This window comes from Athene cunicularia (assembly GCF_003259725.1).
Source record: "Athene cunicularia isolate RWA chromosome 2 unlocalized genomic scaffold, athCun1 chr2_part1, whole genome shotgun sequence".
Taxonomy (NCBI): domain Eukaryota; kingdom Metazoa; phylum Chordata; class Aves; order Strigiformes; family Strigidae; genus Athene; species Athene cunicularia.
The window spans coordinates 34,676,436-34,693,910 of record NW_020799095.1 but is presented as its reverse complement, the minus strand read 5'-3'; the positions used below and the strand labels follow the sequence as shown (position 1 = coordinate 34,693,910).

The window sequence follows — 17,475 nt, the reverse complement described above, 5'->3', positions numbered from 1 at the left end:
ACCCTCTAAAATAAGTTATTGGGAAGATGTGATCATTTTATTTTCCACTGACTGGGAGCTTGTTTGTCTACCCACAACCTTGCCCTGACTATATGTCTCAGAGCACTACTGTCCACTGCATAGTTGAACATTTCTGCCCTTTATGTCCAGCCTTGTCCCCTCACCAAGGTCAATGTAACGTCAACTCAAACCATAGACAGTCCAAGTCAAGCATGAAGTTACTGCCTCTTACAGCACTGCTAGAGATTTCACTGTGCTGTCCTTTCTCCTGTCTCAGCAGCTCTTCGGGATTACATATGCCTTCTCCAATGAAGAAAATCAGTTTTTCCTCCCCAAAAGATGGCAAAAGATTTTAGACACTGGTGAGGTAGACGGACAAAAATCCAATTCTACTCCATATATGGCAGCAGCAGTTTTAGCACTGACACAAATGAGCTGGAAGAAAAGACTGAAAGACTGACTGTGCTGCAGGGGTTCAAACTGAGGATGAGAAGGTGTAAAAAGTACTACCCTCAAGGAAAAAGAAAAAAGTAACAAAAAAGAATGATGAAAAGAACAAAGAACTGGTGGAATGTAGGAATAAGGACACAAACTAGTATGAACTATAGTAAAGAAAATTCTTGGGTATTAGAAAAATAAAACGAAAAGCTTAAATGTTTTAGCTATGTCTCCTCTACTATATTTTTTGCCTAGTTCTTCCCTCTTCTATTCCAGTCTTATTTTGCTGTCTGATCAGACCATCTGTTTTTGAAATGGTCTCCTGAGGGTAACTCTTCATCAGCTTGGGTTCTCCTAAGCACACTCTGCTATGCAAAGGGTGGCTCAGCAGCTGTGACATTGTCAGCTGAGATCTTCCAGCAAAGTAAGAATGGCACCACAGACTGCTAAGTGCCAAGGCAGGGACTGCTACCATGCCAAACAAGATCATCCCAGATCCCAGTCAACACGTGAACATAGAAGGCACAGTGCATGCCAAGCACTGAAAAGAATAAAAGACTGATTGTGCTCCTGTTCTATAACAGTGTAAATTGGGAACAACAGCAGTAGCATCGGCAATACTGCAGTAACTCAGTGTGTGTGAATGTAACTGGACTTGCTACCATCAAAACCTGGTAATCAGCCATGGTCATAATCCTCACCCCAGAAAGGTATCACTGAAGTCAGTGGTAGCCTTCATACCTGCAAAGATCTGCACGTGATAGTTCTGCTGAAGAACCAAAGTCAAAGGGCAGGTGTAAAAAATGGGAATTCCTGTCAAAATGGAAACCCTTCTTGGGACTTCTTATGTTATCATAGCACTATTAGAGACAGTAAAGTCCCATATCTAGACAAAAGAGCCACCTCTGGTGCAAGCACCTTTTCACACAGGACAGGTCCCACATCTAAACAGCAAGAGCTGAGCAGAATCTCTGCAATGTATGGATGATGCATTGCTAAAGAACGAGAAAAGCACTGCTGTTCTGCTAAGGATCTTCCAATGCAAACCTGATTACCCTGTGAGTCAGAGAACATAAGTGCTTTGAGAAGGATTTAACAAAACCCTCTTTTTAACAAAAATATTAAAATATATGTAGTCAGCAGTTAGTCTATTCTACCTATACTAATAGTGCTACCTAAAAATAAGCCATTAGGAAAAAGTACATAATTGTATACTCAAGCATTTACAGATCAATGCAACCTGCATATATGAAATAATTTTTTTTTCTAAAATCAATTTTTGTCCTCAAAGGGGACCCTGAAATCATGGCAATAACTCTGGGCCCCACTAGTACCCAGAGTCCTCTTTAACTAATGAAGAAAAAGTAGAAAGGTTTTACATATTTTGGCACTGTCAGTTCTGAAGAACAAACTCAGCCCTGGGAGGGAAACACTCTCCTACCCGGCTTCCTATGCAGTGAGAGAACACGCTCAATTTCCAGTGTGCCCTTGTCCCCCACACGCTTCAGGAATGTGCAACATGTGCGACCTCCCTGGGAGCAGCAACATCATACTGCTTTAAGTCAGAAAAGCAACTGATTTGCAGAGTCTTTCCTAGGAGGACACTGCTTACACAACATTGCATCATGGTGTTCAGGGCCCCAGCTGAGTAAGCAGAGGAGGCAGATAAGCAATCTTTTAAGCCTTCCCACCAGCAAACCGTGTAGAGCGTCCAAGATCCCTGCAAAGCCAATTTATAGAGCTATCTTTCAGACTCAAACCAAAACATTCATCTGGACCTAAAGCAAAGCCTTGCCCCCACTTAAAAGTCTGACACTTCAGGCACAATGTGCAACTGTAGTTACCCATACCTTGCTGCCGTGCAGAACCCCAGTATCATTAAATGCTCCCATTTCAAAAACTACACTCGATCCAATTTTGCAATCCACAGAAGTACAAACTGGTCATTTTTTCTATCTATCTGCTTACTTACATCTCGATACCTGCAAATCTTTCCCGCCTCTTTACTTCTTTCCACTAGGAATACTTTCAGAATGATTAACTTTTCTACTCAGTTTCATCTCTCTTATCATCAGACCCCACCAGCCTATTTCCACAAAGATATCTTCAGGTCAGACGTTTTCTGTCAAAACAGCCTGCAGGATTCATGTCTAGAATTCCTGTATCAGCATCATTTTGAACCTCCAAATACATACTACAGCTGTTTTAACTATGTCACCTTTTCCTTTTTACCAAATGCAGCTGTGTGACAGGGCTAAGCTCCCTTGAACCACTGTTTTAATTCCCACTACTTCACAGTCATTTCCAGTCTCACACTAGCTGTTTCACTGTTCACTTTTTGAAATTGCCAATAGAGCTTGGCAGATTGAGCTGCATCTGGATGAATAAAAATTATATTACTGATGTTTCTGTTAGCTCACAGTAACACATGCTCAAATCAAAGTGGCCCAAGATCACTTAATTACACACCCTCAAGTATCAGCATACGCAAACACGTTCATGAGATAAATTTCACTCTATGTTATCTATTTAGAAGCCAAATATTCAATCTCAGGTAGCTGTATAGGCTCCTCCTTCTATAGTTAATGGAGAAAAAAAGGTTATTTGCCTGAAAAGTTACTTTACCATCTAAAGACAAATTCTGCCTTCTAAAGCAGCAGTATTACCAACCACGCTCTTGGTGCTGACTGCAGTTGAAACCTAGGTGACTAATACATAACAAGAATATACATTTTTAACAGCTGATATGAGATAAAATTAATCTCAACCCTAATAATCAGTGCTGTTATGATCTCTAGCTATATTATTTTTGTGTGTTCTATGACATTCAGTATGACAAAAATCTAAGAATTTTGTTTATATGCTCATTCAAGAAGTTAAATCCCAACTCCACCGTAACTCAGAGCACTGCAGGAGCAAACAAACATCATCCTTACTCTATCAAAAAATTCACATAGACCAGAGAAAAAGCACTATCACAAGGCTGCCTTCTGCAACACTCCACAGTAAGAAAAGAGAAGGGAAACACGAGGTAAACTGAACAAACACACTGTGCTATTTATGCTATATATATATATATATATATATATATAGAGAGAGAGAGAGAGAGAGAGAGAGGAGACATGACATGTACATCTCATATATATAAATATAATTGAGTTAGGGGTAAGATATCTTGGCCAACCTGTATGTAAACCAGATCAAATCAATAAAAAACAGGCCAACCTATGACACAGGTCACAGGTCAAAGGATTTAATATCTGGAACTCTGGGCTGCAAACAAATAGGGAATTCTAAAGCTTTCCTAAGATTAAAGTTGCTCACCTTTCATCTATAATCCCCATCACTTTTTATGTAAGAAAGCAGAGCTCAAAGAGTTGCTAATATAGGAAGCAAGATGGAAGCTTTATTTGCATCTCTTGCAGCACAGGGGCATGCTTTTACAAGTACCGTGTCATATAATCCTCAACATGATTTATCAGTACAAAACACCTGAATTTTATCTGAGAGTATCACAAAGGTGCATGTTCAGTGTTGAATAGTACCAGAGGTATTTTTATAGTGGAAAGGAACAGCTATGTTCACACAAGGCAGGAGATAATACACACAATCCTCGACCAAGTCTAGTGAAAGGCACCCATCACCATTCCCCGGGCATCTCATACAAACTGCTCCTGCTGCAGAGAGCTGATGACATGAACCTTTGGCTAAAGAATGGTGTGCAGAAGCTGGGGATGGCATCCACTGGAAAGCAGGAGGCAGAGAAGGCTGTCCTGTCACACCTTCAAGCAACAGCTCTACAACTGTGACTGCAACATGAACTCTAATATAACTGCAACAATTTTGGCACAAAATCTGTGCAGAGGTTACGTTTACATCATATGACAAAAGTAACAGACATCAACTTTGGGCATGCAGTTTATGTATTTTCCCTGCAGAATATCAAAAAAGTTCTGTTTCCCTTACTGTGGGCAACTCAGTCTAAGTACTGTATGATGTGTGTCCTAGGCAAATGTAGGCTATGTGTCATTCATATCCTACAGCCAACCATACTCTCAGGCCTGATCCATCTCTAATACCTCATCAGCAAGTCTTAGATGCTCCTTTGGATTCCCTTTGCAAATGAAGTAAAATGAAAACAATTAAAACCCGCACAAAGCCAGAGGCTAGGGCATTCTAGTTTGCCCTGACCAAAGAGAAAATTACTAGATTAATTTCCTTCATACTTGTGCTTGAACACAGATGCCAGAAATCTCTATTTCCCCATAGTAAGACTTCTTTTCATTTTTTAAAAATTTATTTACAAACCAAATATTCTTCAAGAGGGTATGTTTTACAGGATCCTCAAGAGCATTGTGAATGACAAGCCAAAGGGCTAGAACTCCTTAAGTGATTATATAAGCTGAGAGTTGCAAACCACTGGGATTGTACTGTATAACCCTGACGAGGATAAAAAGGAACCCTACATTATTAATGCTAGCTCTGTTTTCTTTTTCTTTTTCTTTTTTTTTTTTAAACTCAAGCAAAGGCACTTACTCTGAAAGCTGTTCACTGAGAAGATGTTGGGATGATAGAATCCCGCCTTGCAAATACATTTGTAGGCTCCAAGCACAAATCCAAGGCCTTTAATTGGCATGCACTGTGAGAAAGGAAAAAAGAAAAGTCATGCAGATGATCATACAACTGTATATTCAGATGCACATTCAAGCATATAAACATTACAAGATACTGTGAGCAGCCTTCTAGGAATAAATATGCACCCCTTCCAGTATGACAGTATTTTCTCAGTGACTTTTCCCATAGTTATGTATCACTCCAGCATTTTTTTTTTCTTATTGTTCATCACTAACAAACATCAAAGACAGCTATAATCAAGCCTGTGCCACTGATAAACCAACCAAGTACCAAATTTGACTCTTGTACTCTGGCTCTAGGTAGGACATCAGACAGCTGTGCTTTTTCCTGGAGAGTTTCCAACATTCTTCCCCAGCACAGCAGGTGTGTTTCAGGCAGCTTGAGCTTACGCTACCTGAGGAAGAGCATGGACAGCCTGAGCCAAACCACCAGCCTTCCGCAGCCGGCACATGCTGGTGCCCCTGCCACAGTGGCAACCATACCGGAGTGGTGATTTACCCAGTCAAAACAAAGGCAACAACTGGTTAGAGAAAATGGCTGCAGACCTCATTCTGACCTAGGTGAAACAGAGCAAACCTATGACAACGGGAGTCCCATTCTTCTAAGCTCTCTTGTCCCTTTTTGAGGAAGTTGTATGTGAAACCAGTTTTGTTTTAACTCCACTTTTGCTTAATTTTGACATCAGGACAACCACAGCAAGTTTATTAACACCTACTGTCAGACCACTTTTGTACAAGTAATAGGCTCTGCCTAACACAGAAAGAAGAAAACAGTTCAGCTCAGCAACATAAAGGTAGAAACATCAAATGGTAAAATAATTTTCCTCCAGTATAGCTTATTTCACTTTATCAGATCATAGTAGGCTACTGTTCTAGATGCCTTTCCCATCAGTATGGCTGTACCTATACCAACATGTCTCCATGAATAGGAACTAGACACTAGTAGTTTCTCAGTGAGCAATTAAATAATTTAACTGAAACTTCCTCTGTCCTGTCACTTCCTTACATTTCACTTCTTTGCAACTGTCACTTTAGAATATATTTCAATCTCTAACTGCCTGAGACAGGGAGGAAGGTGCTGAGGACAGAGCTTAGTAAAAAAGATCTGAGTTTCAAACTCAAATGCACACCAAGAGAGGACAGTCTATACATACTTAGGAAAAACTCAAATTTTTAATCTCAAATTTCAGCTTTGTGACACAATTCTTCCTGACATTGGGAAAGCCACTTTGATATTCTTTGTCTCAGTTCCCCAGATAGCATCATCATTTCTCACACCCTTTACCGATCTGATGTCCATGTACATAGTGCAGGCCTGTGAGTGCTACTGGAAAACAACAAATAAGCAGAAAACTGGCCTCCAAGAATACTGAAAATTCATTCAGCCTTTGTATAAACATGAAAGCAAGAAAAAATGGAAAGAGAAGGCACAAATCATTTTTCTTCACATTTCATCTTCACCCTACAGAAATGTGATTGTTGACAGGGTGGAGGACGGGAGAAATCGAAGTGGGATGAGGATGTGTGCAAGTCCGATGACAGCAAAACCTCTTTAAGCAAGCACAATAAAATAGTTAAAGTAGTAAAAAGAACTTTTCAGGGGAAAATTCTGTTCTGCCTTTCTCGCTTCTTCCTTTGTAATGGGAAGGTACATGCTGCTATAGAGGCTGCATTTTCTTTTTGAAGCCAAGGAAGAAAAGAAGTAGCTTCTACTGTATTCTGTGAACACTGCAGCACCCCTAGTTCCATAATCCATTCCCACTGAACAAATTCTTCATATAAAATGTATCACAGGCTCATCAATCTGTTCTGCATTAAAACAAATGCTTTACTGATGATCCTTTCACACACATCCAATATTCGCACAAAGTAAGTCTGTAACTTTTATTTTATTGTCGCTGACCAGTCCAGAACTTGAAAATGAACTCAGTATTTCAATCTTTCTTTGGTCTAGGATATTATCCTTGTTTCCAGTCTTTTGCAGCTGTAACACACACCTTAAAAATCATCAGTCAAATTGGTTTTTACAGTCCACATAATCCCATGCAAAGGTGCAATAGTGATCAGAACGTCAAGTCTGCTGAAAGGAGGGATGGAGAGAAGGAGAAAAAGCAGCCTAGATCCCTTCAGATGCACTTTCAAACGCTGAGATTCCACTGTGTTCAACACTGCATGGAAACAGAACAATTTACAGCCTGACATTTTTAAGAAGTAGCAGCAGTTAAGCAGGGAAGAACACTAAGTATCACGTGGCCAAAAATTGGGAAAATACCCTTCCTGGAAGAAAAAAATCCCCTCTTTTTAGAAATTATTTAACAGTTATATCAACCAATGGTGGTAAATACTACTGTGAAAAAGGTAATAAGTAAGAATTTATTGGTGTACAAAAAGACTTTAGCAAACAAAGTCCAGATTTGTTTAATCAGGGTTCTTTTTTCAGATACAGAGGCTTTTCCTGGCTCTCTGTGGGTGAATCCATACAATACAGCAGAGACATGCAAACAACTTTTGGTTTTGCCCGGGCAAGTGGCACCCTGGTTTCAGAGACCCCAGTGGCAGACCCAGAGCCCGAACTGTACTAGCTCAGCCACAGCAGCCCACGGCATCAGTTGTGGACTTCAGACCACCTGGAGTCCTGAGACTGAGCAACCCACAACAGACTGTGTAGACACAGCCAGTAAAATATTAATCTGCTGCTAAATTACTTAAGATTTGATCCACATAGAACTTAGCACCAAGAAAAGCAGATGCGTGAAAAATATCTGCCTCCACATAAGCAAAAAAAAAGAAGCATAAAACTGACCTCATTTCAGATTTCATTCTAGATGTGAAAGTAAAGTTGTGGAAGTAAACCCACCATACTCCTGAGGTTTTTTTTCTTCTTCAGGGGTCATCAGCTTTTTAAAAATCATGCTTTATTTAATACATAAGAGCAGCTACCGTAGGTTAGATCAGACACTGCATTTAGGCTTGTATCACATCTCTTATGTGCCCAGTAGCAAGTGTCAAGGCAAAAGGTAAAAGATGCAGGGTGCCTATCGAGTGAGACTTCCTCCAGTATGCCCTTCAAGACATCACACTCTTAAATGGAATTCGCACTGTTTTAACTTCCAGCCATTAGATCTGATAGATGGCTTGGTTACAATTCAGATCAGCTCTACCATAATATTTACTAAGAGAAGAGTAATAGGCATCTGTACAATTCATGCAGCACATCTATTCCTGATGTTTGTTCCCTAGTTTGCAAGTTTGTATTTTAAGCTTTACAGTATACATATGATGTAACGACTCCCCGGTTTAACATAGTATGATTTAAATTGTACACTCGGTGCAAAAAATAAGATATTCACTGAATATTTATCTTGAAATTATTTATAAATAAATATCTCCTGAATCAACACAGACATGGTATCTAAGCCAGTTTTAAGAAGGTACTATTGGTTTAATTTTATACTGCTTGTTGTAAAGGATAACACTGGAAAAATCTAATGCAATAAAGAATATATCCGTTGGAAAGAAAAGAAATCCTTTGAACAACCTGTGCAATTGCTTTAGAAGTTTAAGTCAGATCTTCTGGTATTAAGAGAGGCACAGCCTTTGAGGTTCAGAGGTTCTTGATTAGTCAGGAACCAAGTGACAAAGTATTCAGCAGATAGACAAAGCAGTTCTTACAGCCCACACCCGAAAATAGAAGGGAAGAACAGGGCAAAAAAGAAACTAGTAGTTTAGGAGAAAGCGTGTGCCATCATGTCCTACATGTAATTTAGAAACTTAGATAAACCACCAAATAAATCCATCCTGTGGCATTCTGAGGGGTTAAAACAGTAATTTTAAAATTTATAAAAAGAGAGACAAAAAAATGCAGCCAGACTTGTCTTGGGTATTTCAGGTTTTCCAAGGAGAAGCATTCAGAATCTGTATTTCCACATACATACAGCAATAAGAACATCTCCCCTTTCTAATGTCTACTCCTTGTTCAAAGGATGGAATAAAAGCAAAGCCATGACAGAAGAAGCTTAACAGAAATAATATAAATAAGCCCACATTTCTTTGCTCTGGTTAGGTGCAGCACATAGGGATTTTCTAGAAAATGCTACATATGTAAAAGTCATTTTGTGCCTGGCATATGATGGCAGGTGGAGCAGGTTGGTGCCCTATGAGATCCCGTGAGCTCCTTTCTGATCCTGTTTACCATGTTGTCAAGCACACTCACTCATAAAAATAAATTAAAGAAGACAAAAGAGTAAAATTCTGTCTGCTGAAGTCAATGACAGCTCTGTCACTGAAAAGGCTTCACCCTTTATATTTTCTCACTTCATTTACCCATCAATAGCAGAGTTTTGCATTAAAGTGTGTTTGCAGCTTGCTCAGAAGTTAACAGTGAGCACATCCACACATGCAAGGACCTGGTGCAGCACCAGGGACCCGCTGCTTGTCTCCAGACAGCTCCAGAGGCTGCCAGCCTGCCAGCATTGCTACTGGTACAGGTTTTTCTCTTTAAATACAACATTTTGTTTCAAAAAGACAGGACAGGGCTGGCCACTCCGTATTTTCCACCAGAGGGTTATTTGGTAGGCTCCTGTAGCTTTTCTCATCCTGAGTGTATTGGTCAAGTTATTTTTTAAATTCAAGTTTAAAAATCTGTTTTACAACACCAATGTATTTAAAATGACGCTGAATTTTTTAAATTCTTGAGTCAGACAAAGCACAACAATAGCTGATCTTATTCAGTTTAGAGTCTACAAAGTTAGCTGTCAGGATAATATTTGTCTCAATATTTTGAAGCTTTGCTAAAAAATTACCACTGCTTTTTAATAGGATTTTTCATTATTCTAGTCTTCTTAAGCCATGGGACCAGAGTAAATACTGGTGGTAAGGAGGCTCAACTCATTCACACAGACAATTATAAACAACATGTGACTGTTAAAGTTTAAATGTCTGAATTTTTTGGTTACTATTTTTATTAATCTCAATCAAAATAGAAAATTAAACAAGTTATTGAAATTACAGTTTTATGTTAGGATACTTCTGTTACTACTGACAAACCACAAACAGAAAAGCTAATGTCAAATCATCCCCAGTTCCAGCAGGAAGGCATTCACCAAATGGAAGAGACTGCAGTCTTTAACTTCTAATTAACCCCTTTTGCAATGTGAATCAGTTCTGTCACCCAGCTGTATGTCTGAGTAACTCTAAAGGATTCCCTTTTGATTCTCCATCACTCCTAAGACGTCAATGTTATCAGTCCATTACTGGACAAACATGACAAAAATTCAAGTACTAGTAATAAATAAATAAATAAATTAATGGTGTAAATGGAGCACCTTGCAAGAAATGGAAGAGAGGAGATTAGAAATATATGTAAAACATGGTACTTGCTTGGAAGACAGGGAGAAGGGAAAAAAAGGTAAATTTAGCAGTCTGAAACCAGGTTACTTGGCAGGGGGTGGATAAGGAGCAGAAAACTCATGCTGTAGTCATGCATATGGAGAACCCAAGGTCAGCTTACAAACTATGCTTCCCACCATTGAGATCCTTTACAGAAGGATGAAAGCACAACAATTACAGCAATTTTCAGAGAATGGGTAGCTTGGACACTCAAAGGTTCTCAGCATTGACAGTGTTTAAGACAGATTTTTCATTACAGCTGAAAATGCCTATGCAGGCTATAAGCATACTACTTAAAAAAAAAAAAAAAATCATCTCTTTATGTGACAGACTGGGATTGTCATTGGTAACCTGAATATCATTTTAAAAACATCAAACTTCACTTCTGCTTAATGTGCTCAACAACAAAATTCCAACTTCGCCTCTCCTAGAACATGCAGCAATTACAGGGGAGCCTGTTAACAGACACCAAAGGGACTGATAATTTTATAGCCATTAAATAATGCAGTGTGATTAATTTGAAGGCACTTTCTCAGGGCCAGACCTCCTTGGCTTTGGTGATAAATTAAGACATTTTTTACTATTAGCACAGGTTAAACTGCATTTAGAGCAAAGTCTAATTCACTTCCTTAGTGTCTTACCTACATCAGAGAGAATTCTCTTCATACTGAATCTCTACATTTTTTTTTCTTATCACTAGGATAATTTTGGCAATACTGGAAATACCAAACATTATCTGCATAAGACCTTCCAGAAGCTGCCAAGGAATATGCCAAAATCCACAGAGGTCCTTTACCTCTGGACATCTGGTTCTGCCAACTATTTCTGCATTCATCTGTGACTTGCAGCAAGTGTTGCAAAAGTTTGCCTGGAAGATGGGCCACACAGTGAAACAGGGGATTGAGAAAGCTTTCTAAAAACTGCAAGAATGTGAGACATTTCCAAAAACATTTGGTGGGGGAGAAAAGCTGGATCTATTCCTGATCCCCATGAAGGGTCCAGTTCTGCGTAGTGAGTACTCTTTCTCACCTATTCATGCTTCTCTGAATTATTATTAAGCTAGCAGAATTTTGCAGTGTTTTAAAAAAATGAAAAAAACCTCAATTTTATATTACTTATTGATGTTAAATTTTTTAACCAAATTTTCACACTTGGCCTACCCCTGCCAAAAAATGTGATTATCTGCATGGTGACAATACAAATTACTTTCATTATGAAATCCATTTTGCACATTTATAAATGTTATTAGAAGTATTTATTTACAATTCTAGGAACACTCATTCACATTTTATTTTAAAGGCTGATAGGAAATTCTAGAATAGACAGTGCAAACCAGTAACTCATCAAGAGAATTCTGGAGTTTAAGCAAAGAAAACACATTCAGAATACAAAAGAGTAATAGAGGGTGCATGGGAATTGCACATCTAATCTTACAGAAGGGCATGGCCAAATATCTTGTAGACTGCACTGTTCTTTAGAAAGAGCCTCACTATTACAGTACTGCCAACATGGATATCCTGCTGGCCCTGCTATTTAGAAAGTGAAAAAATTTCCTATATTTCTTCCAAAAGCTAACAAATAGCTGCTATAATCAATGGGTAACTTAGATGCACAATTCAAAGAGAGGAATAAAATGGTGGAAAACAGTGCACAATATTTTAATAAGTTAACAGGGACAACATTGCTAAACCAACATTTTCTAGCCAGCTGCTGTATCTGTTGTTTCTATTGCATTTCTCAGCAACATTAATGTACTTACTTCTTGACTCTTAAACATTATTTTAGGCTGATTCCACACACTAGCAAGGCACACGTGATCACACTGGAAAAGGTGTGTAACAGTTTGCATCTGTTTTCCCAATCCACAGTAACTTTTTGCATTTACTGACTGGTTCCAGACAGTGCAATAGGGGTGAGAAACTTGCTAAGTTCCCACAAGCTTCGTGAAAATAACACTGTGGTAGAGAAGAGATACCTTATCAATGTCCCTTCTGAGGGGACATCATGGCTATATCATAAGGACCTACCTTTTATTAGACACTAGAGAAATCTCCTTGAAATGCCACAGTCATGAGAAGCTTTAGCGGGCAATGGTGCCTTCTTAGACATCAGCTAACAGCGTAAGAAAACACATTAGGAAACCAGGCTACAATAATCTGATGCTCCTGTTCCTTGACATTCAGTCCATCTTGAGGACAAGTTGGTCCATTTTTCCAGAGGTTTTGACTACTCAGGACTGACAGGAGTCTTAAATTGAGTCCAACTATGCAGAGCTGGATAAATGATGCTCCTATTCACAAAATCATTTCTTACTGAAATTCTACTTTAGTATTTTGTGTGAAACGTGATTGAAAAGATGGCTGCATAAAGGACTCAAATTTTAGTATCTTTGCTCAATTTTGCAGTCTTCTTTTATATTAGTGCAACATTAGATAGCAATTGAAGGAAAATACTCGCTGGTACTTGAATGAAGACACAGCATCATTTATCACTAAACAGACTCTGACATGGTCAATTAAATGAGTCTTTCTGTTTATTTGATGGCCATTGGTAAACCAAAACTCCCAGCTAGGCTCTATGTTACTTCTAGGTAACAAATCAGAAACAAAATGTTATAACTAAAACTAATATGAAGCAGCAATATACTCTAACAAATTAATACCTGTGTAGTTGCTTACTGCTTCTAATCAAGAACATCAAAGATCAGCCCTGAGAGTACACCATGAAATCCTGTTATTTGCTCTGAATGTTTGCTTTCTTCTTGGAAACTTTATCAGTTTTGAGGAAAAATGCCCTAATTTTGAGTAGTAGTTGTCATACAGGTAAGACCTCACTTCTAAATATAAGGCTAGCCAGAGGGCTGGTGATCCAGCTCCCTATATGGAGCCACCATATTCTAGACAGACACCTTGAAAAACCTTTCCTCTGTTGTTGTTCTTATCTCAAATCCAGATTCTTTTTATCCAAAGCCAGTGTAGTTTTGATGACTCATATCTCACTTCTCCATTGCCTTCTGGTTGTAGGGTTTGGCCATGAATTTAAATTCCTTGGAAAGCTCTCTAAATGACCACATTTAATATTTAATGATGCTTCTCTCTGCCCATCGTTATTTTTCTCTCAGGTTTGCACCTAATCCAACAAGGCTATTCCTGTACCCCAGTGATTAAAAACCACTCTTCCTTGTTCTGGTGGACTGTCATTTTCTGCCCAAGCTGAACTCCACATTTATACAAAGCTACAGCCAGCTTCTGTTTAACATTACAAAAGCCACCCATTATAAAGATGTTCTCTGAAGCTCAGGGTATAACACCAGCTTTGATACAGACCTATAAGAATCATGCTTATTTTAACAGGCTGAGAATAAACTATTGTGTCTAGACATGCATATGAAAGCAAATATTCCCTTGTTCTGTCTCCAACGGGGAGTCCTTGTGTTAGAGTCCTCCTGCATCCAAGAAATTTTAGGTGGGTGTCTGCTGAAGCCCATAGTTTAACAGGTCCCAGAGCTTTTCTGGGGCTTTGGGTCAGTATTATGCCAAGGACACCGTCACAGAGCAGCCCAGACTCCCAAGTGTGACATGGTAACTTAAAATCTTGCTAGTAACCCTCCTCTGTTGTGAGAGCTCCAAGCAGGACATCTTTCTTCTTGTATAAATTGAAGTATAACTAATCTTTATTACAGGAGTACAGTCACATTTAATTAATCCTCTAAGGTATAACAATACATGCACTAAAATTAAGCTTAAGTTCAAATCTAAGCTGGAAGGATGAAATACACTTTTAGTTTTAATTTCTTCAGTACTCTGCTTTCCCTTGGTTCAGCAATGCAACATTTTAGAGCCAAGGTCCCAAACCAGCACACAGCTTAACCAATTCAAAAATTAGATCCCTGCTAACCCCAATGGCAGATGGCAACACCACAGAGATACCAAAAAGATGATGTTCCAGCTTGCAGCAGGAAGCCAAAGCAAAGCATCAAACAATTTCTGGAACCAGAAACTCTAGGACTTTGTATTCCTTCTCCTGGGAGAGTAGCTATTGATAACACTTTCTGAAAAGCACGCAACCGCAAATTTGGAAGCCTAGGGATCCTAGGGATCATTAAGAATGTCAGAAAATTCAGCAGGTTTACCTGCACTGTAGTTATTTCTTCTTCAGGTACTTGCAAGTATACAGTGGCAGAAAGGTGACACTAAAGCACAGGAATCAGAGTGGCCTTCTGGCAGTAAGGTACCTATCACCCACCAATTCTATTTAATAAACTTGCATGAAAACAGGGCCTAATGAATAACAAACAACACGGTGCCTCCACTGGAGAAAAAAAAAGCTGGAATTTTCTCTCTTATTCAGCAGCCACCAGGAGCTTGTTCACAAAGCATAATGGACTGGATCTTTTCTAACATCATTAAAATTAAAAAGGAAATTGTTTTCTGTTATTAATTATAGAAGTGTACCTCTTGTTCTCAGAGCTCTCAGAAATGGTGAAACAGCATCTGGTAGCAGGACACTGTAGACATATAAACCTCAGCAAACAATAAGATGCCTGTAAGAGTTTGCCTCAGATTCAAAAAAAGTCAAGTTTACTTTCCATCTGACAGAACAAACCGATTTTATTAGAAGCCACTACAGAAACAGCACCAAAGACCTGTCAGCTTTAATGTGACACATGTATGCACACATAAAAGTCCACCCTCACTCCGTATCATCTCACTTTTTACCTGTCACTTTGAAATCACTTGAAGATGTTGCAACACAGTTATCACTTCTATTGAGTGGCCAAAATCCCTAAGGCTAGTGAAGGTAAAGCCAGGACAAACGAAGGCAGAACCAGGTCCTGTTGCACATGCATAGATTTTAGTTGGTAACACATAGATACTATAAGGTGACAATGGAAAGGGAAACCACTTTCAGGGTAAGAGGAGTATATTTGGTTAGTAACTTCGCCAACTGGCACTGGATCCTGTTCCATATTTATAAATAAATAATGCTCACCTGTCTTCCTGGGTTAATAATTCCACGAGAACAATAACATTATAGCACATAGGCTTGTAAAATTAACTTATGTTTTGTTACTGCTCTCCCCTTTCTACTCTTAGTCTTCTGCAAAAAGCAAAACATCACCAAGGACACGAGACTTGTGATCCACCTCTCCAGAAAAATCTCCCACCTCACCCCCAGGAACAACATGGGTTCTCCATTTGCCTCACTCCAAAAGACTTTTATTCCCAATGCTTTTGAAGCAAGAGGTAAATCCAGGCACCAGCCTATTCAGTAGTCTGAAGAGCCTTCACAGTTCGAATACATTCACCAGTACTTGTCCAAATCATCCAACAGCACAAATGGGACACAGATTGGGTCTTCCAAATTTCTATTTTGAGACTTCTAAAATTCCATCCCGACCACTGCCTTCAGAAAAAAATCAATAACGATAAATTGCATTAACATGTATCTGTATAGTAAGTGAATTATAAACCAGCCAAGTTTGATGACAAGTTTCTATTGAATTTTCTTGAGTCTGAGGCAAAGTCTCCCAAGTACTGTCATTATTTCATAGATTCCAGGAAGGTTCTCCAATCTATATACAAAAGCTGTAATTCTATAATATAGTTATTACAATCCTATAATATGATATCTATATCAAAAATTTTTGAAACTTAGTTATCATATTATAGGATTGTATTTACTGTATTATAGAACCATAAAGCTGCATGAATGGACTATGGCAGAAGCTTAGGTGAAATCCTACTCCCACTTGCATAAATACCTTCCAGAGTCAGCTGCAGAAAATGTAAAGAAAACCTTAAAACCCAGAAGAAATGTTTTGAAAGCTCAAAAAAGTCAGAAACATCAGGTGGAAAAGCACTCTCTATTAGCAGCATGAGAGCCCTGCCAACCTGCAGAGCCCGCAAGCTCCCAGGGCAAGTTTGGAGGTTCTTGATAAGGTCTGAAAGGCTCAGAAGTTCACAGGCATCTGCATGGTCTCTCCAGGACAAATACTTCATCGACTGTCAACGTGGTCTATGTGCTAACAACCCTTACCTATCTCTCACCAGGAAAATGTTTCCTTTGCTTATCTACAGGCTTCTTATTTGCTTGTCTGGCAGATAATACATCTGTTTTCTTATCTATGGGCTTCTCAGGGGTGGGGGACTTTCTTCTTTGATCCCACTTGCAAATCCTCAAAGTGTCTCAAGATTAGGCATTTCATACAGCTTTGTACCTTGAGAAGTGTTTTGGTGAACTAGTATAAACACCAGCATATTTAGTCAGTATCACACCCATAAGGAAATACAGAGAAAAAAAGAAAGTATCATTGCTCTAAAAAGCAGCAATTTGCTCACTATAATGTAAATATTATTAAAGTATACCCGTGATATAGAGAAGGTTACCTGACAAGCTAAACTGTACTTGGATTTTCCTATAATTCTTTGCTATCTTTATTAGCTCATCTGAGACTGGGATGCTGCTTATAATTACCCTGACCTGTGAAAAAACCCTGTTAATATTGGCAGTGCTGCTGGTACTGGCAGAACAAGTTACAGACACTGGAGTTAAATATATTCAAACTAAAGTAAATTTGGGAAATGTATTGGGGTGCACTCAGCATCTGGCTACTTTTCAAATTACAGTCTACTGTAAATGCACAACTTCATTTCCCCAATGAACTTTTATACATTTGTGTTAGAACAATTTGCAGTTTTGTAAAGGAAAAGTTCCCCGGGTAAGGACCAAATGTAAAGAAGTGAGCAGGTAATTAAAAACCTACAGAGAGCATCCTTCCACCAGCAGCTAGGTGAGTGCCTGTGCCCCTTCACCTGCCTCCAGCTCTCTCATGTGAGGGGAAAGATAGGCATTTATATACTGCATCCACAGCTCAAGACAGATTTAACACAGAAACACTACCTTCAATGGCACTCTTTAGCACCTTACAAAATTTTGCCCAGGTGTTCACAGAAACTATTTATTAGTAACCTGAAAACTGTCTCCCTTCCTAGAGATAGGTTACAGGCTCCTC

The 17,475-nt window shown here is 39.0% G+C and overlaps 1 protein-coding gene across 2 annotated transcripts in view; it reads right to left on the bottom strand.

Moving 5' to 3' along the window:
* The window catches only part of GPR158 (G protein-coupled receptor 158), a 206,231-nt gene that overhangs the window by 115,762 nt on the left and 72,994 nt on the right, over positions 1-17,475 (bottom strand). For both annotated transcript variants that reach the window (XM_026842789.1, XM_026842788.1), the window contains exon 3: positions 4,975-5,077. In XM_026842789.1, coding sequence (XP_026698590.1) covers positions 4,975-5,077 — 103 coding nt within the window. The remainder of the gene's footprint in view (positions 1-4,974; positions 5,078-17,475) is intronic.